The sequence below is a fragment of the Nipponia nippon genome, unplaced genomic scaffold (genome assembly GCF_047370975.1).
Source record: "Nipponia nippon isolate SJK-2023a ecotype South Korea unplaced genomic scaffold, ASM4737097v1 scaffold_13, whole genome shotgun sequence".
NCBI lineage: Eukaryota > Metazoa > Chordata > Aves > Pelecaniformes > Threskiornithidae > Nipponia > Nipponia nippon.
This window is the reverse complement of record NW_028262324.1, coordinates 3,656,108-3,678,300: the sequence shown is the minus strand read 5'-3', so window position 1 is coordinate 3,678,300 and position 22,193 is coordinate 3,656,108. Positions and strand designations below refer to the sequence as shown.

Genomic DNA, 22,193 nt, shown 5'->3' with positions numbered 1-22,193 from the left:
TTATTCATTTACAGCAGTGGCAGAGCCGCTAGCTGCAAACTTATTTCAATCTAATTTTTCTCCATTCCCGATTCTATAATTGACTTTTTAACTGAAATTTTCAGCTCCATAAATTAAATTCAAGCAGTGAGTTCTCCCCCCTACCCCCCCCCCCCCCCGGTTTATCAGTTAAAAGGGGAAGGGGGGGGAGCACAAACATTGCTTTCTGCTAGTATTTCTTGTTTTGAATTGTATTAGAAAAAAACATGGAAGAGTCTGGAAGGTGAAACCTAGAGCTGTCAGTGCTGGTGCCAGGTAAAAGGAAGGGAGATGCTATAGGTTGCTGTCAGTTTAGTATAGCAGAAGGGGAAGGGAGAAACAATATGGTTGTTTCAGTGGTAGATAATCCCTTCAAGCAGTATTAATTCAACTCAGAGTTTTAGAAAGTTGTATTAAAATCGTTCTTCAGAAAATCCATTATCAGAGGCCGCTTCTGAAGCTAAACCACAGTTTCCTAATACACTGAGCAGTTGTCAGAGGAGGTCTTCAAACTGTCTTGTGTCTCTGTGTATGTCCTGCTCCTGTTGTCCTTGGCTACTTTTATTCACTTATTTGCCTAGTTAGCTCTTCCTGGTGTGTAGTGTTAGGGAGGTCTATGAACAAGCCCAAATTAAAAGTCTATCAGTATTTAAGTTTCTCTCAGTTAAATGAAAGGCATTGCTTTTATTTCAGCATTATCCTCAATGCCAGATAATTCTATGAAAATGTCTAAAAAATAACACTTGGAGTTTTTTCACATAATCTAAACTGATGGCGAGTATCAACCAAAAAACATTGCCTTTTCCAGAAATACTGCTTTTCCCTCTGGAAGAGAAATCTGGTTATTCTTCTGTTTAGGCTTCTTTCCTAATACAGAATTTGAAGGGTAGATGACTGACCTGCTAATTGATAGATTTTTATCCATGACTTTAATGTAGTCACCTAAGGATGCATTTGAATCGTCTGTAGACATGTCTGTCCCAGGATTCCACATTATGAAAGCGTTTCCAACATCATTTGTCTTTCAGGGAATTTTAAACCTAAATTCTAAGTGAAAGCTTTATAGTCACAGGTGCTAAAAGTTTGCTCAGTCATGAATGCAAACGTGACAGCAGAGTGTGCATGTGAATACAATCTTTTACCAGAAAATAAACTGCTATGTTCTGCAGTTGTACTCTGTATAGTAAGTGTGAGCAGAGCTGCATGTTCTACCAAAGCGAAGGCTTATCGTTGTCTTGCTGCTGAGCTGTAGAGCAAGAGGAGCATCAAACAAGTTTGGTGCCTTAACTGCTGGGGTGCTTTTGAGTTTGCAAAAACCCAGAAGTGGACAAGGGAACACTTAGAGATGGAAATCTGTGCTTTCCTTTCTGGTGTAAATGAACCTGTCTGAAGTAAAAGTAAATGACTCGTACGGGATCATAGCATTTGATTCATTTGAACACAGTGTTTCATACCTTAAAACAAATAAACAAAAGCTCTCTGGTAACCAGAGAGCTCTCATCCCATGGTGCCCTACTGCTGCCTGTATCACCAGGACAGGAATGTAACCTAAAAGGGAAATCAGAGAGGCATTTGAGTGACTTGGGCATTATTTTTAGCCAGTGCAGCTTCTAAACCATGTTTTAGAAATCAAATTATATGAAAAGTAAGATTGTCTATAATTCTTCAACTTTCCCTCCCAAAATGTACCCTTCTTATGAGGACTCCCTGCAATGGCCCTCTGGCCAGACAGAGGAAGCCAAAGTTTTAGCAGATAAATTAGTGTTATGCTAGCAACAAATCTTAGACTAAAATTTGGACTCCTAGTATTAATTCTAAACTCTCAACCTCCTCACACATTGCCAGGATCTCGTTCATCTGGGGAATCCATTACTGATTCTCACTGTGGACTTTATAGTGTACGGTGTAATACAAATGCCAAAGAAATGAAGGGGTTTAGCATAATAACATGAATACGTTCATATTCTGGCCATCATTTAGGTCTCTGGGGTGCTATGATAATACAAGTACATGGAAAGTTGCATATTCAGCTGGAGATAGTTTTCATCTCTGGCAAAAAGTAAAAGGATGAATATCCATTCCAGGAGACATTTTTGGAAAAGACTTGTGATTGATGTCGTGGCCAAAAAGACTTAAGACTCTTGGAAAACACTTTATACTTGCCCAAATCATTTATAATCTAATGATGTCTCTTTACATGCCTGTGTTGTGAGGGGTTTCAAGCAGATCATGCTTCTTTAAAATTCACACAGAAAAGGAACATAATTAAAAAACCTTAATAATAATAATAAAAGGTAAAGAATGGGTAGTTCAGTAAACTGTTTTGTGTATTTCCTGGCAACCTTTTCAACATATGCCATGTTAGACAGTAGTTAGTATATCTAAGAGCTTAAGAGTTCACAAAGTCTACAGAGCACATTAAAAACAGGTGACGGTTTTTTGGTCTGTGGTAGAAAATCACATGTTAATGGACAGAATTATGTGACCTTTGTAGGAGCCTAGAAATATGTGAAGCTAACTGAAAAATCATACAATATGTGAGAAAAACTAAATCCCCTGGTGGACATGCTTATTTTCATGTATGCAAATATCTTTTTGAGAAAATCTTAAATGACTAATGGTAGTTCAAAATGATGATGTGTGTGGTTTGGTTTTTTGTTGTTGTGTTTTGTGGTTTTTGTTTTGTTTTTGTTTTTTCTGAGCGGTCTTAGAGGAGGTTTTAAGTTTGCTATCTGGAGCTACCGCTCTGCCACTCAAATGTAAATGCAGCATGGACCAGTAGAGGGAAACATTCATCATGCATGATTTCTCCTTCTCATTGACGCATCATGGTTCAGTTAATAATAAGTATTTGAAGTCTTGGTTGCACTAGCATAAATAAATTATACGAAGAAACCTGCAACGTTTTAGTCATAACGAGGAAAAGATTGAAATTTTGAGCGGAAGGCTTCATTTCCATAACACAGCTCCCCAACGATGAGTGTTCTCAGTCTTTCTGTTTCAAGAATTTAAGTATAACCCTTTAACTTGGGTGGATCTGTCGCGAAGGGCTGTAGGAGGGGAAAAACAAAAGCATTATGATAGTGTGGTCCACTGGGATTTAGCAAAATAACTTTAAAAAGGACTTGGTTATTTTTCTGTGCTTTACCAGTTCTGTTACAGCATACCCAAAGATCACACAGTACCACATCATTGTCCTATAAAACAAGGTATATACCTGTGCTGGTTTTGGCCAGGATAGAGTTAATTTTCTTCATAGTAGCCAGTATGGGGCTATGTTTTGGATTTGTGGTGGAAACAGGGTTGATGACACAGGGGTGGTTTAGTTACTGCTGAGCAGTGCTTACACAGAGTCAAGGCCTTTTCTGCTCCTCACCCCCACCCCACCAGCGAGCCGGCTGGGGGTACACAAGGAGTTGGGGTCAGCTGTCTTGGCCGTGTTCCCTCCCAACTGACCAAAGGGCTACTTCACACCATATGGCGTCATGCTCAGCATATAAAGCTGGGGGAAGAAGAAGGAAGGGGGGGACGTTCAGAGCAATGGCGTTTGTCTTCCCAAGCCACGATTACGCATGATGGAGCCCTGCTTTCCTGGAGATGGCTGAACACCTGCCTGCCGATGGGAAGCAGGGAATGAATTCCTTGCTTTGCCTCAGTGTGTAGCTTTTGCTTTACCTATTACACTGTCTTTACCTCAACCCATGAGTTTTCTCACTCTTCTGATTCTCTTCCCCATCCCACTGCGGGGGGGGAGCAAGCGAGCGGCTGTGTGGTGCTTGGTTGCTGGCTGTGGTTAAACCACAAAAATAAATAATGTTTTCAACAAGTTTCTGCAGCTTGCTTCCTAACCAAGCACTCTCACCTGCTGTCCTTAGTAGGTTACCTATCGTCTGCCTTGCATGGAAAACAGAGCAGTGACTGCTATTTGTTTACATGTTTTTTCACACTGTGAAGGAAAAGCAACAGCTACTACCAGTCCAGGTGTAACGTAGATCAACTTCCTGAATTTTACAGTTAGCAGAAAGTGGATAGGATCTCTCTTACTAGCTATGTGTATGAATATATTTATTTTTATATATATATAAAAAAGTAAACTTTCAAAGCCAGGGTAAAAACCAGTATGCTTTCTATGCATAGTGTGCATCAGCAATACTGTGAAATTCTCCCAAGATTCAATGAGGGAAAAATCTAAGCTTGTACCAACTAGTAAAGGCACTTATGAGTTACTAATTCTAGATTATTGATGCTTCACATCAAAACTGTAACTTCAAATTTGAGAAAGCCAAATGGAAGCTTGTTAAATGAATGGTGTTAGAGCAAGTATACTTGTTCTTATGTTTTTCATTGTCACTTTCTTATCTGTTAAATACTGTATCAATTTGACATTACTGGAAATCAGATTCGATTTAATAATTGCCCAATGTAATCAGTACCAGCATGCTAGTCCACTGACTTTATCTAAGATATTAAATCACATAGTCAACACTTACAATATAATAAAGTATGGAACTAGATGGATGGATGGAAGATTGGGCCAAGCAGGTACAAATTTTTTCATTCACCACTGAATCTTGCAATTTTGATTGCTAAAGCTAGAGAGGTTTAATTTAAAGTCTAGGTTTCTGGAATTGCACTCATAGATCCTAAAAGATAGACTTTACAAGGGAATCAGTATATGAACACACTGTTGTAGTGGTTTAACCCCAGCTAGCAACTAAGCCCCACACAGCTGTTTGCTCACTCCCCCCAGTGGGATGGGGGAGAGAATCAGAAGAGCGAAATAAGAAAACTTGTGGGTTGAGATAAAGACAGTTTCAGCCATCTCCAGGAAAGCAGGGCTTCATCACATGTAATGGTTACTTGGGAAGACAAATGCCATCACTCTGAATGTCCCCCCCTTCCTTCTTCCCCCAGCTGTATATGATGAGCATGATGCCACATGGTGTGGGATAGCCCTTTGGTCAGCCGGGGTCAGCTGTCCCAGCTGTGTCCTCTCCCAACTCCTTGTGCCCCCCAGCCTACTCGCTGGTGGGGTGAGGAGCAGAGCCTTGACTCTGTGTAAGCACTGCTCAGCAGTAACGAAACCATCCCTGTGTTATCAACACTGTTTCCAGCACAAATCCAAAACATAGCCTCATACTGGTTACTATGAAGAAAATAAACTCTATCCCAGGCAAAACCAGCTGCAGGTTACTGAAAAATTATTTGTGGGTTAGAAATGTACTGCTAGGGATGGACTGCTTTGGAAAAGGTAGTGTAGATCTAACTCTGAAATAACTCAGATATAACCTGAAATTCAGGTTTTATAACATTACTATAGAGGAAATACATTAAATGGGTGAATCTAGGACTAACCTGGGCGTTATTAGCTTTTTTAATATCTTTCTATTGTATCAGACTGGAGGTGGGTTAACTAAAGTTAAGGGATAATTCTTGAGATCTACATTTTTTTCACTGATGCTCCCAACATAAAAACAAGGAATGTGCTAATATAGGTAGTCAATCACACACAGTTGGAGGAGGATAAAATTATCAGACTGGAGGAATTAGGACTTTGAAATGTGACGAAATAAAAAAAAAGGGATGTAATTTAGCATTACAGAGTTGCAAGGTCATGCATCTCAGGACTAATTATTAGGAGCATTAATACTAGGAGACTGAGATGAGTCTCTGAGATTTGCTTCCAAAAAAAGAATGTGTTTCTGTAAGGCGAAATGGTGAAATAAGAATGCTATTATATAGACCAAAAACTATTTCATCTGGACTATTTTGTAAAATGATTTAATCTAGAGTATTCTGTACATCATAGGTACTCCTTCTGAAGAAAGATTAATTCAGCACATCACAGATTCAAAGAAGGGCTATAAGGATTATTGGCAAAATTGAGAACTTTTCCTACAAGGAGACCATGAGTGTGTGGCTTGCTTAATCCAGCAAAACACAGGCTAGGGAGGTGCTCCTTATGAAAATACGTAGAGATAAGGAAGGGAAAGCACAGAATGCTCCAACCACTCCAGGTTACAAAAAGAATGAATTTGCCAGCCCTTCACTGACTGTAAAGATCCAGAAATGTCATCATAGCATTTCTAGTTTCAAAAGAACAAGTAACAGAGAGGCACCCGGGTACAAGAGACAGTGGCTTACCTGTCTTGGCACTTTCCACTGCCTGAGGCAACTTGGTATTTTACTTTTTCTGATTGTGTACGTATATACAAACTTTATTCTTGCATCCCCAGTAGAGGACAGTCTGTTTCAGGTTTGCGAGGACCGTCCTTACAGCTGTGTGTTTTAGATGAGATTTTTTGCTTTGGTGTGGGAACCTCACTCTAGGACAGTCAAACTTCTGCTTAAGTGAAACTGTAGTTTGCACAAACTCCTTCAGAGTCGAAGAATTTTCTTTTCCGAAACAACAATAAACAGCATTTCACTTTACACTATTCTGTCCTCGCTACGGTGTCTTCCAGCCATCTCAAGAAAGCTATGATATGATGATCCCTAGTGACATTGGCAAGAAAATGGCACGTTACCAAGGGATGCCATGTCACTGGTTGTAGCTCTTTCAAGTATGCCTAGCTATTTTCTTCATCATTCAATGTAGGTTAAAAAAAAATCAGATCATTGAGCTGATTATCTGCTAATAAATGCTGTAATTTTTACTTCAGGCATACAGCTCATGCTGTCATCATGAGTACAGTGTTCCCAGTGGCTGCTGTCAACTCTAAGGAAAGAGAAGGTCACTTTTTAATAGCTCATATTTTCATTTTCTTGTTTTCAGAGTTGAGTGTAATCAAATTCCATGTTTGTGATAATACTCCATTAAAGAAGTGTTGTGGCAATTAGCCCTACGTATATGAGAAATCTCACCGCAAAGATTGCGCTGACCTTTGGTGATTTTTGTGAGGAGTGGGATTGCTGAAGTGTAACTGTTTTAAAAGTTAGTAGTGTAACTAAAAGTCAGGTCAAATGTGTTCAGTAAGTCAATGTTCACACCTGTCCTGCAGCTGAATGCGGTTGATTTATGGTTGTATAATCTTTCTTATTCTGAGGAAAGACTGGAGAGGAAAGGGGAATGATTTCATTAAAACAAAACCTGACCTATGCAACTCTGGTATAATCTTTATATTTGAAACCAAGTCCAATCACCTTGATTCTTTTTAGTCTTTATGCCAATAAAATTATAACTGCTGGTTAAATATTGCTGCTTTTAAAGTCCATATTAATTGTAGTCTCTGTTCTGGGAAATTCTATTAGTTTTTGCCACAGATCAGTGTTTTCAGATGTCGTTAAATAACATCTTTATTCCAGCTGGGACCTCATTGTCAAGTTTCTATTCATTATCTAATCTTAAAATAGTCTTAAACTGTTAGAAATGCTGCAATACAGTCAAGTATCGCAATTTTTTCCTGCCTGCAAGACGGTGCCTTAGAAGAAAAAAAATACTGTAGGTTGATAGCCTAGTGAGAAGTCTGCCTTGTCCCAAAGCACAGAATGTGACTTAAAGCAGTTATGCCTCCTGGCTACAGCCTGACAGGTGCAGTCACTTCCATGGGCAAACAATACATTGCAATCCATTTCTCATCACTGGAGTGTCAGTTCAGCACGGGGCAAATGCAAACATAGTGCTGCTGTCCCATGTTTGTATGGCCTTGCATACAGGCAAAAATACCCCTGCCCCACTCTGTTTCTCGCTATTACCCATGAAGGTAATAGCCAGAAGCTATCAGAGTATGGCTAAGATGTAGAAGTCATCACAGGAATTTACGGATTCCAGAAGCGCATGTAGATTCTGAAAATGGTTGGGCAGATTCATTGAAAAAGAGCAATCGGGATCAGTGAGGCTTGTTTGAGGCTGGGAGGGTGTTTCAGGGAAGATTCAATGTGTGCTTGTCCTGCTCTTGTGTCTTTTCTAAGTAATGTCTAGCAGAAGTCTGATGTGCTTCAGCCATTCTTCTGTTTTTAAGCTGACTGTGTGGAATGCTCTGTTGTCTTTTCCTTTGCCAATCTCAGGTGTGTGCTGGTCAGGTGATTGTCAGAGGACTCTGGGGTAAAAAAGGTGGTAGTTGTTCTAATAGGCTACAAAGTGGGTCAATAACAAATGGGGATGCCTGATTAGCTTATTTTATTTCTTTTTTTACCTTACTTTATGCAGTGTGCTAAGGCTTGCACCTGAAGGGTTAAAGATTTTGGATTGCCTTAGCTTAAGAGAAGGACCATAGGGCAAACACCAAGAAAACATTGCTTTCACTCCCTCTCTCTTACATTTTTGGCTGCAACGCCTAATGTGTAGTTAACTGAAGTATCAATATAATTGCAGTATGGTTCTAATTGGGTAAGTATATTTAATACCAATTCAGTTGATCAGAAACTGAATCTAATTTCTGAATTACTTAATATCATAATCTTTTGAAGCATCATATATTTAACGCATCAGATTCTTGCACACATATCTTAAAATTACAATGACCTGTATAAAAATGAACAATGAATTTATTAGAAACTTTACACTCAGTTGAAGTGCATGGCTGAAATCTTAAGGAGGACACTTTTTAAAAAAAATCTTTGCTTCCAAGTAGCTGCACTTTCACCTGGGGGCTCTGGGAATGCATTACATTTTAATGAAGTTTCCTGTGCTGTTAAATACTGTATGCAGCTATACTCACAAATGCCCTTCCATTTACCAAAATCAAGTGGAAAGGTATTTTGTAGGGCTTGATGAGGACGTGGATAAAGCAATATCATGTAGAAGGTATTTGTCTAATTTATGGAGACAGTGTCATTAGATTTCTAGTATAAAGAGAAATCTTTTAAGCAAAGACAATTATCTTCTTAAATTGCTGGTAAGACCTTATTTCCAGAAGTAAATGTCCAGTAAATGAGCTTTTTGTGCATCTGAATTGCATTTATGAGCCTTGACTATTGTAGTGTGGGAACAGCAATAGAAGGTTTGTCTACAGTACTTCTAAAGTGTCTTGTTTAACACTTAAGTAGAAGGTGTTAACGCAGTCCTCCTAGGTTACTAAAAGGAAATATTGATGTACTGTCAGTTAAACTATTTCAAAGCATGTTTCAAATTCAGATTTTTAGAATCTGTCCTTCACTGAGCCATCTCAGCTGCACGTCCATTTGGACTGCAACATGAAGTGCAGGTGTGCTTGGGGATAAAAAGCTCAGAGTACCTAGTTCACATGTTTCAATGAACCAAGGATTAAATGATGACTGAAACCATGGTTTATATGACAGAAAATAGTTTCTTATTAGAATCTGGTCATCCAGTATCCTGAAAAGTGATTGCATTTTGGTTCTTTTGCCTTATGCCTTTCAAGTCTTAGAAAGAAATGCTTTAAGCATTTAATGCTTCCTGGCAGAGTTCAGACTTGATGCTATTTTAGAGGAATAAGAACTGAGGAATTCAGAAAATCTTTCTTTAAAAATATTTTCTGTTGGAAATATATTATTCTAAGTTTCAGCCTCAAACTGGAGATGATCTATCCCAGAGATGGGAAAAAGGTCTTGGATGATGGAATAGGAATCTTTTTCTGTATGTTTGTTGCCAAGCAAGTTTTGTATAACAAGGACAGTACAGCCTGAAACTGTTTCAAAATGAAGTGCATAGTAAACATAAAATGTTGAAAATTCGTCCATTTTACAGTTTGGAATTCCTCTAAAATCAAGAACCTCAGCAGATATTGAACTGTTCACAAGCTGTTGCTAGCAAATAATTTCCTCCCATCAGAGGATAGAGGCAAGCTGCCCTGTAGGGACTAAGTGGGACTGCCTCGGCAAAACATGGCCAATGGCCATTTTTTCAGATTACCTGTGATTTGTCACTGGCTGCAGGTGGCTAAGGATGTGTCAGAAAACATAGAGTGGTGAGATGTGCTGTGATGGCCTCCTTTTTAACAAAATCTGAGCTGTCTTCAGAGATAACTGCATTTGTATTTTTTTCTCTCCTTTCCCTTGCTGTCCCTCTTTAATGCAGAGTTTACAACACTGCAGCTGCAGCTCTGCTAAGTGCATGTTCTGGGTCAGATACTGTAAGTGGAAGATTCATGGCAGTAATTAGAGAGGCACTTTTGCGTATACACTTATATACTGTAGTAGGAAATTTGGTTAAACGGAAAAGGAGCTCTATATATTTTCAAGAACTCACATGTGCTATTAGGCAGAGATCTGTTTATTCCTGGCACGTAGTTACTATATGTTTTGCTCTTTGAGCAAAGAATTTACACAGAGTCTGGAGGATAAAAGCAAGCAAATCTTCCTATCATTCCTGTGTTTACAGTGTGCTGTAGAGGACAGCAGGGCTTCCAGTGCTCTGTTTGCCCCACTTTACTGTGGTTGTGAAAAGCATCCTGGATATTGCAGTAGAAATGGTACACCGAGGAACATCAAGGGAGAAAATGTGTATGAGAAAAAAAATGCAGAGTTAGAAAAAAAAATATTAAAAAATCAGGTAACAGTTTGTTAATATTTGAATCCCTAGCTGATTGTTAGGGCCTCAACCATCAGTCACCTGATCAAACTTTGCAAGGTTGTTTGTATAGTCTAGCATTTGCCCTTCTACCCTGAGTCTGACTCCAGGGCACCTGAAAGCAGAGTAACTGGCTAACCACTGTCATTTCTGGGGCTGACTTGCTCCTGACACATTGAATGAAGATCATGGTTTAACTGAAAACAATTTAAAATAAATATCTTCAAATATCCTTGACGTTGCACTTTATATGTAATTTGAAACAGTAATGGTCAGCAATGAGTAAAAGGGAATTTTGTAAGAGATAACCTTAATCTGAGAAACATACAAACTTGTAGCTGTAAGAATTGTTAGACTTCAATAAAAGTTATTTATACAGCCACTCCCAGGAAGTAGCTTCCAATACCCGCGTTATTAAATTTAACAAAACATCCCAATTGCAACACTCATTCCAAGTTATTACCATTGTATTAGCCAATTAGATTTTATTTGTTGATACTCAGTAACAGATGATATCTATCTTTTTAGATAAATTTCTGATATTCAACCAGTATAGAGCTGAGCTAGTACATGTTAGGTATGTTAGCTCAAATAGTAAGGAGCAGTCTTTAGAGACCTGCACAATGCTGGAGCTTTAATTGCATGTGTTCTTCATAAGCAATTTAAAGAAAATGTCAGTATCGTTCACCAAGAATCAACCTACCATATTAGTCTTCTACAAAAAAAACATTTGAACTACTGGGATTTCTTTTTGGAACCACTTAGAATACAGATGGGTGTGTGGCGGTGTGTATACACCCCCCCTTTTTGTCTTTATGCATACTGTGGTTAGGTTTCTGTGAGTGCAAAAGAAAGATGTAGTCACTAGACCATGCTAGGTGTTGGGGGGGGGGGGGGGCGGTTAGCTTTGCTGATGTGGTGGTGAAGCTTCAGAGAATGCCAAGTGCAAACAGCTTTACCGAAGCCTTTGCAAGCTGAATGGCGGGAACTGCCGAAGAGGGGACTTTCTGAAGTTCAGCATTGATTTAATTAGCTTCCTTTGGCTTCACTTGGGAAAACAGTTGAGCTAATGGAAAGATTATGAAAATGCCAGCCCAATAAGCACTTAATTTCTTCTCTAAAAATGACAAAAGTCTGTTCTAGTTATGTTTGATTGCAACTACATCATGTTTAATTTTATGGCATGTTCACTGGTGTGGCAATAAATCAGACTTCCTATCCTTATTTAAGCTACTATCTTCATGTTTTCTGACTGTGAACTTCAAAGAAAACATCTCAGCTACAAGGAGATCTTACTCCAAAACAGGAGCCTCAGCAGCACTAAAGGAACAGTAGTACAGGGAAAGGAGAAAGATTAGAAGACTTGCAGATAGTATTGGAATTCCTGAAATTGTTTCTTTCAAGACAATATTTTATTCATCACCAAGGATGAGTCACTCAATGACTGCTTCTTGCTTAAAGTTCAAACACATTAATTTGAAGTTTGTATAAAAGCTTATTCAGAAAGATAGGCTTACTAATGGAATATAAAATAAGTGAGAAATAGTTATCTCCAGACAGTTGGTTTTTTTCTGCCTTGGTCGATGGTAAAAGTAAAATAAGTATATATTTTAAACGACTGTGCCACTTGAATAGGTATTCCATGTGATGTTACAAAATGCTGAAATGAAGTGAGTCAATAGAGAGCTCTGACTGATCAAGACTCCAGTGCACCAGTTGATGTAGAATTTGGTGAAAATGCACCATAAATACAATGTTAGATAATCCTCTTAAGTTACACTGAATAATTAGATCCAAGAATTTTCAGATGATGGAAGGAAAGAAAAGTAATGTTACCTTTTTTTCAGAAACAATGAATACCCACAAATGTTTTTTACTGACAAATGTAGCTAAGCACACCTTCAACAAACACGGCTAATCATTTAAGATGGATTTTTGGAATGCAGAACAGCATTATTTTAGGAAAAAAATTGGTGCTGTAACTTAAGAAATAAACTGAAGCAAAGTAAGGCTTATATTTAGACTACAATAATAAAAGCAAGAAAGAGCGACAAATTTGCATTTTTTAAAAAGGAACCTTCATCATACTATGAATAAAGCAGGAGCCTCCTTCAAGGGTGGAAAGCCACTCAACTAATGAATTAAAAAGATTATTAGCTAGAATCATAAGAAAAGACAGTGGGGATGTCTGTTTAAGAATCTTCTATGGTTTTGAAAACCTGTGTTAATTTTACAAGTTTCATTACGTTGGGATAGGCAATTCTGAAAACTCTTCACATAAATAAATCTTGGTGTGTTTCAGCAGACTGAAACTAAACAGAGCTTGCAAAGTTAGGGCTCTTTGAAAAAGTGCAGTGTGTTAGCTGACTTTGTAGTACAAAAAAAAATTCAACAAGATTATAGATACGTATATACTTATGCTTAAATAAAGCAATAAAATGTTAATATTGAGCTATTGAAATAGTGACAGCTAAGCTGTCAGAAGCAAAAAGATATCCTTGGTATTAAATAAAGGACATACATTCTGGCAAGTGAAGTTAGATGAGTCATCCTAGATTTGGACAGATAAATTTAAACAAATGACATTTAGTGTTATTTTTACTCCTAGGATACTTCAAAGCGATTTCACCGATCCTTGGTGGATTATGAAGTACAGAATTAGTAATGAATGTATGAGCTGGTCTAGGGCTCAAATTATGAGATTTGTAGGCAAGCTTTTGCAAAGAGAGAAACCTATAATAATGAATTTAAGAATAAAAACTTAGCTTAACCTGACAAGTTCAGGAAATACAGCTTAAATACTTGTTCCTTATATATATATCAGGATCCCAGCCACAACGCTTGTTTTGCAGCAGAGGGGCTCTGTGGGATTAGGAGGATAACTGATAAACTTTGTCAGGCTCTATTCCACATTTGGGACCAATAATCTCTGCAGAGAAGTACTGGAAGAAAAACTTATTACTGGGAGGATACTGTCTTTAGTAGGTGTTTCACTAGACAATGCTAGACCTATTCAGCCTATCCCTTTCATAATATTAAGCTACGTTATTGGTAATACTCACCGCAAAGACCATATGTGATCCCTTATGCAGTGTCAGCAATATTGTGATTATAGCAAGGTTTCTATGCAATGAACATGCAACCATTGATTGTATTCATGCATGTGTTGTGTGTGTGCATGTGCATGTGCATGCTTTAAACTGCTTCAAAGTGTGTGGAAATAGATGTGCAATGTTGAACCTACAAAGACAGCGATTTGACATGGCATATACATTTAGAAAAGACTTTCAAAAAAATCATAGAATTATAGAATGCTTTGGGATGGAAGGGACCTTTAAAGGTCATCTAGTCCATCCCCCCTGCAATTGGCAGGGACATCTTCGACTAGATCAGGTTGCTCAGAGCCCCATCTAGCCTGGCCTTGAATGTTTCAAAGGATAGAGCATCTACCACCTCCCTGGGCAACCCACTCCAGTGTTTCACCACCCTCATCATGAAAAATTTCTTCCTTATATCCAGTCTGAATCTACCGTCTTTTAGTTTAAAACCATTACCCCTTGTCCTATTGCTACTGGCCCTGCTAAAAAAAATGTATACCCATGGTATCATAGTCTTCTCTAATAGGCTGATAGTGCTTGCAATCACTGTGATTCAAAAAATTCCAATCTTGAGCCTACTTTGGGACCGTTACAATTTCCAGTTGAAATGAAGAGCTTTTCTAAGCTCCGTTCATTTTTTTCCAAGGATTAACTTGATTTAGGGAGAGAAAAAAAACCACACCACACAACTAAAAACACTATACATATAAATTTTAAAGTGATTTTCATTGCTTCAGTTAAAAACAAACACATACTTTCTGCCCTGCCCCCTCATCTGAAAGATCTGAGTGCCAGGACAGAGATCATGCAAAAAATGACATTTAGTCAAAGCTAACAAAACTGATCCGTTCCTAAGCCAGGTAATTGTTACCAATATCTCTGAGGACTAGCACCTTCCAGAGTGGAGATAAAATCTCTGCTTGCATGTGAATCTAGTAATACTATGTTGAGTCAGATGGAAAGAAAAGAAATGGAACTGTCCTGTGGCAGATGAATCACACCTTGACAATGAGGACTGATACTTGCAGCAGAAACCAAATCACATCCAGGAATGGGGTTGAGGCACTAAAGAGATCTCTTATGTTTACTTCTAAGACCCAGAACATCTGGATGCCTTGAGAGAAGCACTTGAGTGAGCACCAGAAGTAGAGAAGACTGGTTTTCAGTGGATTTGTGTTTCATGGTCGAGTGACTTATCTGAATTTACACTAGGTCTAAGCTCAGTTCTTAAACAATTGACATCAGAAAAAGATGGTATGAATGCTTTACTTTGGAGCTTATACTCTATTCCCCAATTTCTCCTGGTGTAGATCCTCTGTAAACTAATGAGGCACAAAAATTGATCAAAGCTTTCCCTGCAGTTTGAGGAGTCCTAGCATCTTTCTCTCCCTTGTTGAGTCTGAGTTTAAATACAAGGTGAACATGTGGTGCCCTTTGACTAGTAAAGATAACTCTTTTTCTCTTCACAGAAACCTTTTCCTTGAAAATCTGCGAATATGGAATAAACAGTTGAGTAAAATAACGAATTACTGATTGAAATTGGCCAGTTATAACAGCAGGTTGATAACATAATGGCAAAAGGATGATTATCTGAGAAATGAGATACCCAGTTACTGTTGGCCCTTCCCGTCCTGTGCTGCACAGATACCTAAGGCTATACAAAACGCATTGCTTCTAGGGTGTTACGGTTGAAACTAATGACATCTCAAGTGACAGGTGTCCTCCTCCAATCCCTCCATACTTGTCCTTCTCTTTGGCAGGATGTCTGTTGAGAGCTGAGGCGGTTGGACAGTGCTCATCAGAAATAGGACTGGTCTGCAGAATTTGGATCTGCTTTCTTGTTCAGTTTAGCATTTTGGGTTTGCTTGTATGCATGTTTCTGATGTCTTAATCTTTCTAGAAGGAGCAGAAAGCACACAAAGCACTACAACTACTCTTCCTGGGGGAGGAAACCCCAATATCCCTTGATTTATCCCATCTTAAACAAAGCAACTCAGCACGAGCTTTACATGCACGGTTTTATTCTCCTCTCCCTCCCACCTCCATAAGAATATGTAATAAGATTTCTCAAGTATATACTATGTGAAGTCTACAGTCTGAAAACTAAGTTATAAAATGGATTTTTATACAATAAATCCCATAATAGAAGTTACCCTAATGAGCCAAATGCATCTCTTATGGCCCTTGTAAACAAGAATGTCATTGGAAGAGATGAGAATGAATGATCAGAAACAGTGGTATGTTAATTTCTGTAGTTTTCTAGTTCATAGGTACTACCTCATCATAATAGCGTTTGTTTCTTCCTCTACTTGCCTCATATTTTGTGAAGCTAAGAAGGTGTAAACTGACAGACTAAATCTCAGCTCTTGTGAGCATTTCAAAAGGGATGTTCCACAGAACATGCTTTTTAAATTTCTGCTCCCTTCCCCCCAACTTTTTTTTAAATAAATAAGGGAGAAAGCTAAACTACTTATGCCCCAGAAGAAACGCCTGGAGTGGGACAAACGTGACTGATGTTCTTGCTGTCTCTACCCCTCCCCACCTTGGGAATGCTGTAAATGCTTGAGCAAATTATGTCTGATGCTGTGCTGTTTTCTGTGTGTATTTAGAAACACAGGATAACCGAAGAGGTTTCTCACATCAGTATGTTTCTTTATTCCTTTTTAGAAGTATTGGGTTGTGTTTTTGTTTTTTTTTTAATCTGGTGAGTCCATGAGAGTTTGACATTGGATGACTTTATAAAACATTCTACTAATTGGATTTGTTAAAATAAATAAATCAAACACTAATTGGAACATGCCCTGCCATTATTTTTGCTTACTGAGTTAGATATAATGGCGTGAAGTTCTTTTTATCATATTTGTGCACTTATTTAAACACCCCCCTGGCGCACACTTCTGCAAATTCAATTATATATTCAAAGGAGGCATTCAATTTATGCAAGGCTGGTTTACATTTAATCCGGGGGCAAGTCTCAGTAACTGATGATAGGTCTGCTCAAGATTAATTAGCATCACTCAGATGAGCAGTGGCATTGTTACAAGCCTGCAGTGTAAAACAAGGGATATTTTATCCTTCCTACGTGAGCCATTATTTGCTTCAATAAGACCCTTTTCAGGAAGGGAAAAGCTTCTTTCTTGTTTGGGTTTCGTTTTGTGAAAAGGGGTCAACACCACACGCGTTATCTAACAATATCAGTCATCTCTCTTTCCTTTTCTTTTGCCCCACTTACCAACTGCATTTGTTACTCTTTTAATTTTCAGCTAATCAGGGGAAAGATTCCAAGATCCCAGTGTGCTTCCTAAAATCCTCATTCTTGTTAACAATTCATGAAGATGTAGAACCCTATTTTGGTGAATGTGTAAACGTTTTCATTTTCCTCAAACAGCTTTGTGATACTGTGGCTAAAATTATAATGTGTAAACCTGGTATCTAAATCCATTGAGTGGTATCTCTTTCTTTCAATTTGAGGATTATTTTTTCCGTGTTAATGAATAGCCCTGTTCTGCTGCCAAGCAGTTATGTTTCAGTGAGAGATGATTTTGTATTAGGATGGATCTAACCTTTTTTTTTTTTTTCTTTCTTCTTTCTATGTTCCAGCATATTTAGATGTAGCTCATATGTAGGTATCCATATAGGCAGTGTGTCTTAGGAAATGCTGTGTATTAAGCTTATGCTGACATCAGTGAAAATAATACATTTGCTAGTTTTAGCCTGTTGGCCCATTTTGGAGTTACTATACCTATTTAAGCAAACATTTAAAATCTCTTCATAAATTTTTCGTTTAAGCTGAAATACATTAGTGAGGACTAATTGAATTTCCAAGGATCTGTAGCAAAGTGGATCATGGGATCCCATTAGGTGAGCACAAGGAGCACCTGTGCAAGTGCAGTTGGACATTAAATGCACCTTTACCCTGTGTTTCTTTACTAGCTTGCTTAGGAGCTGATTGTCCTGAATGCACACTTGAGCATAAGAGCACTTTCATCTCCTGGGTCAACAGTGTTCCACAGGAAAGGTGGTATGCCACGCTTTTCTTAAACTCTTACTCGTCATCCCAGTTCATTCTCCTTAAACAGGGGCTAGAGCTTGTAGGGCTTGCTCTGTTCAGCAGGGCCCACCTGAGGACCCCTTACTGTGGCAAGGTCCTGGGATTCCCTGGTCTGGCACGCTGGCCTCAGCGAGGCTGCGGACCCGAACGATGGACGGAGCCCGCTCGGTTTGTCAGGGGTGGTGGCAGAGCTGTCGCTGAGGTGGATCCGAGTGTGGTGATGGGGTAATGGTGCTGCGGAGTGTCCCTCAGCCTGCCTGGCCCCTCTTCCAGAGGAGGGGGGGGCAAAGAGAGCCCGACTTGACCCCGAGGCTGGGACTGCAGTTGGAAATGGGTGTTTGTGCTCCGTGTCCGTATGCCGGCAGCACGGGGGCTGGCGGGGCAGCCTCTCTTAGGAGAGTCCTGGGCTTCCCCGCACTGGACAGGGCCATGCCCGGCCGCTTCCCCCAAGGCCTCTGTGGGAGGCAGCGGAGCCCCTCAGCGGTGCTGGTGGCTCCTCTGGGGAAACGTGTTTAAGAAAGGGCAAAACGCCAGGAAGGGGGGAGAGGAGCTGTGTGAGAAGCCCTCCTGCGGACACCAAGGTCAGTGAAGGAGCAGAGAGCACGGTAGGCCTTGAATTCCTGAGGTGAAGTTGGGTGGAAATTTCACAGCTGCTTCTCTGTATGTGGCTGCCTGTAACTGAAGCTGTAACGTCACGTCTGCCATGTTCTGCAAAAACAATAGGACTAAGACCACCTATGACATACTTGTTTGGCAGATATGAACACAGCCTCTGTGAGTAACCCCAAAATCTGTGATATTCTGGATGTTGTGATTCTTTCCCTCCACCTTCTGAAGTTTCTTTCCTGCTTCCATAATACAACGCACGCTGTAATAGTGCGAACAGAGGAGTTGCTGACTGTTTAGCTCACAAGTTAATATGGGTCTGGGTCCCAGCTGAGTCTTTACTTCACTTTTAGTTCTGCTCTGTCTTGACACACCATGGTAAGAAGCACATGTAGACTTCCTTGCTCTTGGTACCAGAGATTCGTTCAGCCAGTCTGTTTCTATGAGCTCTTAAAATTGACTCCAGTTTTTTCTCCTTGTCCTTATTTCCTGCAAGTTCTCCTCTCCAAATTCCAATTTTGTTGCTTCTAGTAAATTAATCCTTCTGACTTATTGCCCTGTCACTTTGCATTTGGAGGTTTTTTTCACTAACCTTTTCTTTCTTTAAAATGTAGATGTCTTGCTGCTACTTTTAAGGCTCTCCATGGTTTATCCTTTCATTTCTTATCCAATTGTACTACAGGGTTAGCTTTGACTTTCAGACAAGGCACTTCAAAGTTTCCTCAGGTGTTGCATCTTATCAGTGGAAACTCCCAATTAATTTCTAGATGTTCTCACCATATCCTCTTTTCAGCCTCTCTTCCAACTTTATGTACCTCAGCATGTATAAAATAAGCTGTTTAGCTGACTATACCAAGATATTGACAATTACATTCCCTGTTAAATGAGGACTCCTACCCCATATTTTGTTACTATGGCTTGTTTTGCTTCTGGGACTTTGTAGCAGCACCTGTGAAATTTTTGCTGTGTACTTGAGGCCTCCTACAGTTGTCAGGCTCAATCAGAGAATTTGTTTACAATCTCTTCAAAGTAATAGCTTAGAGACAGCACCATTATTGTGTGCTGTGGTGTGCTGAACAGGTTGTGTGGAAATGGTGTATGTCTGAAGTTGTACTATTAATCTATCAAAATTAGAATGCCCCACTTGGAGACTGTGAGAGCAGGGTATTTGAGATCTCTCATACCCTCTTGCTGTGAAAAAGGTAACTTTCAGTCGCATTGCATACTCCCACGCAATCCAGAACACCTTCATTTTCTCTTAGACATTTTAATGAGCATGTTTAATATTTTAAATTTGAACCTTTTCACCTAAATTAAATTTAAGAAACTAGGGAAACAGTTCAAGTGTAATCCAGCTCATTTTGACAGCTGGGAAAGCTTCACAAGTACAGTAAATTTAAAGCAAGAATTATTAAAATATTGTAAAATAATGAAACTTCAGAAATATTTGCAGAGAGTCTACTGAAACAGACAGACAAGCTTGCAAAGGTCATATAATCTGCTATAGTCAGATTTATTTATAATGAAAGTGTACAATATATGAATTGTTATTTTTTTAGGATGAGCTTGGTCTTTAAACTTTTCTTTAGCAACAGAGTATTTTGGGGTGTCGGATACTCTACCCAACAAATCCTTCTAGTATATACTTAAATAGAAATAATAGGTGAAGTGTTGTAGAACAACTTAGAAAGCTAGTTGCAGTTGGAGTGCATATGAAGTCCTTTAACAGAATAAGGATTTAATAAATATTAATGACATGCTATGTATTTGTGTTTGTCAGTTATGAGGCATTTTATAGGAATTGAGACAAGTTTGGGCTTTCTTGGGAGCTAGAGAATAGAAAATCTAAGTGAAAACTAAAGAAGGCCTCAATGTCTACAGCGTTGGATAATCCTTATTGCAAAGAGAACCACAGATCACTCACGTACCAGCTATTTATTGTGTACATGTAGGCAATGCAGCCTGTGGCACAAGTAGAGTCGGGAACATCTCTGTGCATATAACTCTCCGATTAGGGTCAAGAGCAATTGACAGTTTGGCTGGCAGAACAAGTTAGTGTTGCCCTGAGCATTGCTTGGTCCTTGCAGCTCTGAAGTGTTAGACGTGTCCAGTTGACTTTCGAGCACTAGTATCTGCAGAGAAAAATGATCCTTGCTTCCCCAAAAGAAGACCAAAGCAGTACAGAGACGCTGTTGGCATGATTAAGGTCTAAACTTAAGGACCTAGGCTGCCTGATCTAATGGATCCAGTACTGAAATATGTTTGGCAGGCTAAGTTGTGTGGACGTGAAGAGCTGTGTGCCTGAGGTAATGTAAGGGACATCAGCGAAGGAATATCCTACCAGGGAGTAAACTAGCTTGATTTGTCTGAGTGACACAAGTTTCGAAGATCTGCATTGGAGTACAAGATTTCATTCTACTGTTTATGGGTTTTCTTTGAGTCACAAGTGTTTAGGCAGCTGCCAGGTTATTTAAGACAGTTGACTACTTCCAAGTATTTCAGGAATTGCAGTAGGAAAGATCACTTAGTCAACAGTCTGGAAGGTGTGAATGCAAGTTGCCATCCACTTCTTTTTATTCACTTGTTGTAAAGAAGCTAGAGGGTTGCACTCAAAATTATTGACTTGAAAGACCTTGAGGAATGGTCATGTGCCACACAGACCTTCATGTTGTTATGCATAAGAGATGGTTAAAAGGAAGGTTCGCTTTCCATAGGTGTAACCCAACCTTGTGTAATTCAAGGCTTAAAAGCAAAAAGAAGTTAGGATTCACTGTAGGAACAGTGATGCTGTGCTTGTTTACCATTTGTGTTCCTCCTTCCTCTTTTTTTTTAATATCTGACTTGGAGGGTTATGTAATTAAGTGTCAGTTACTGGGACCCAAACGCAAATATTCGTGCACCTGTGCATTATGTGCAATTGTCCTTGAAAACATAAAGACAATAGGTTGAAATAAAGGGAACTGATCTAAGAAACAGTAGTATGGAGGGAAGAAAACAAAGGCTTCCAATTAATGCAAAATGTGGAAAGCATAAAAATATTTTCTGCATACCTTCTCTGCTACCTGAAATCTAATATGCAGGAAATTAATTTTATTTTTCCTTTTTTTTTTTCCTGTGTATACTTGGGTACAAAATATTGAAGTAAATGACTTACCATAAAGAGATAGAAGTAATTAATACAGGAATGTATTCATTTTTCTTGTTTTTAGGTGGTTGTTCCTTTGATGAGCACTACAGTAATTGTGGTTATAGCGTGGCCTTGGGAACCAATGGATTTACCTGGGAGCAGATCAATACCTGGGAAAAGCCAACAATGGATCCTGCTGTCCCAACTGGTAAGTAAGAAGCCTCAGCAAAAACGGGGAGATATTATTCTTTGAGAAAATCAGCTGTTAGCCCTATATGGGTGTGCACTGGGTCTGGTTACCCACAACAATGGGGTAGGATTTTATTCAGTGATAAAAAGATGACTTTTGTGTTCAAAATAATCTGACAACAGACTTCATAAATGTGAGATGGCTTTTTACAATATTTTCCGTTTGATATCCTTGCTGAATCATTTTCAATTCCTTATTCCTATTTTATTCCTGCATTTAACAGAGGGGAAATGTTTCAGAGATAATATTCTAAGGTTTGCCCAGCTTTTTGCGTGTTTCAGGATCAGAGAGCTGTCTTATCTGGGGAGATGCATGCTTGAGAGGCCAGAAAAAGTAAAGCTTTGTTATGTCTGGGAATGTTGGACCTTCCACTTACCATTTAGCTCTTAACAGACTGGATTAAATTCTAATTCTGAGAAAGACAAGAAAATTCCTAAAGAAGTAATTGTACTAGTTAGTGCTTGATTAGGCTGAGATTTCAGACAGTGAAATTTTCATATGCAAGAAAAACATTTCCAATAAAGAGAGTTACCAGAATATGTAATTTCCTAACATATATTGAGAACACCCAA

The 22,193-nt window shown here is 39.0% G+C and overlaps 1 protein-coding gene across 7 annotated transcripts in view; it reads left to right on the top strand.

The window, feature by feature from the left end:
- PTPRT (protein tyrosine phosphatase receptor type T) overlaps positions 1–22,193 on the top strand; it is a 472,716-nt gene that overhangs the window by 107,449 nt on the left and 343,074 nt on the right. For all 7 annotated transcript variants that reach the window (XM_087749578.1, XM_087749577.1, XM_087749574.1 and 4 more), the window contains exon 2: positions 21,454–21,579. In XM_087749578.1, coding sequence (XP_087605704.1) covers positions 21,454–21,579 — 126 coding nt within the window. The remainder of the gene's footprint in view (positions 1–21,453; positions 21,580–22,193) is intronic.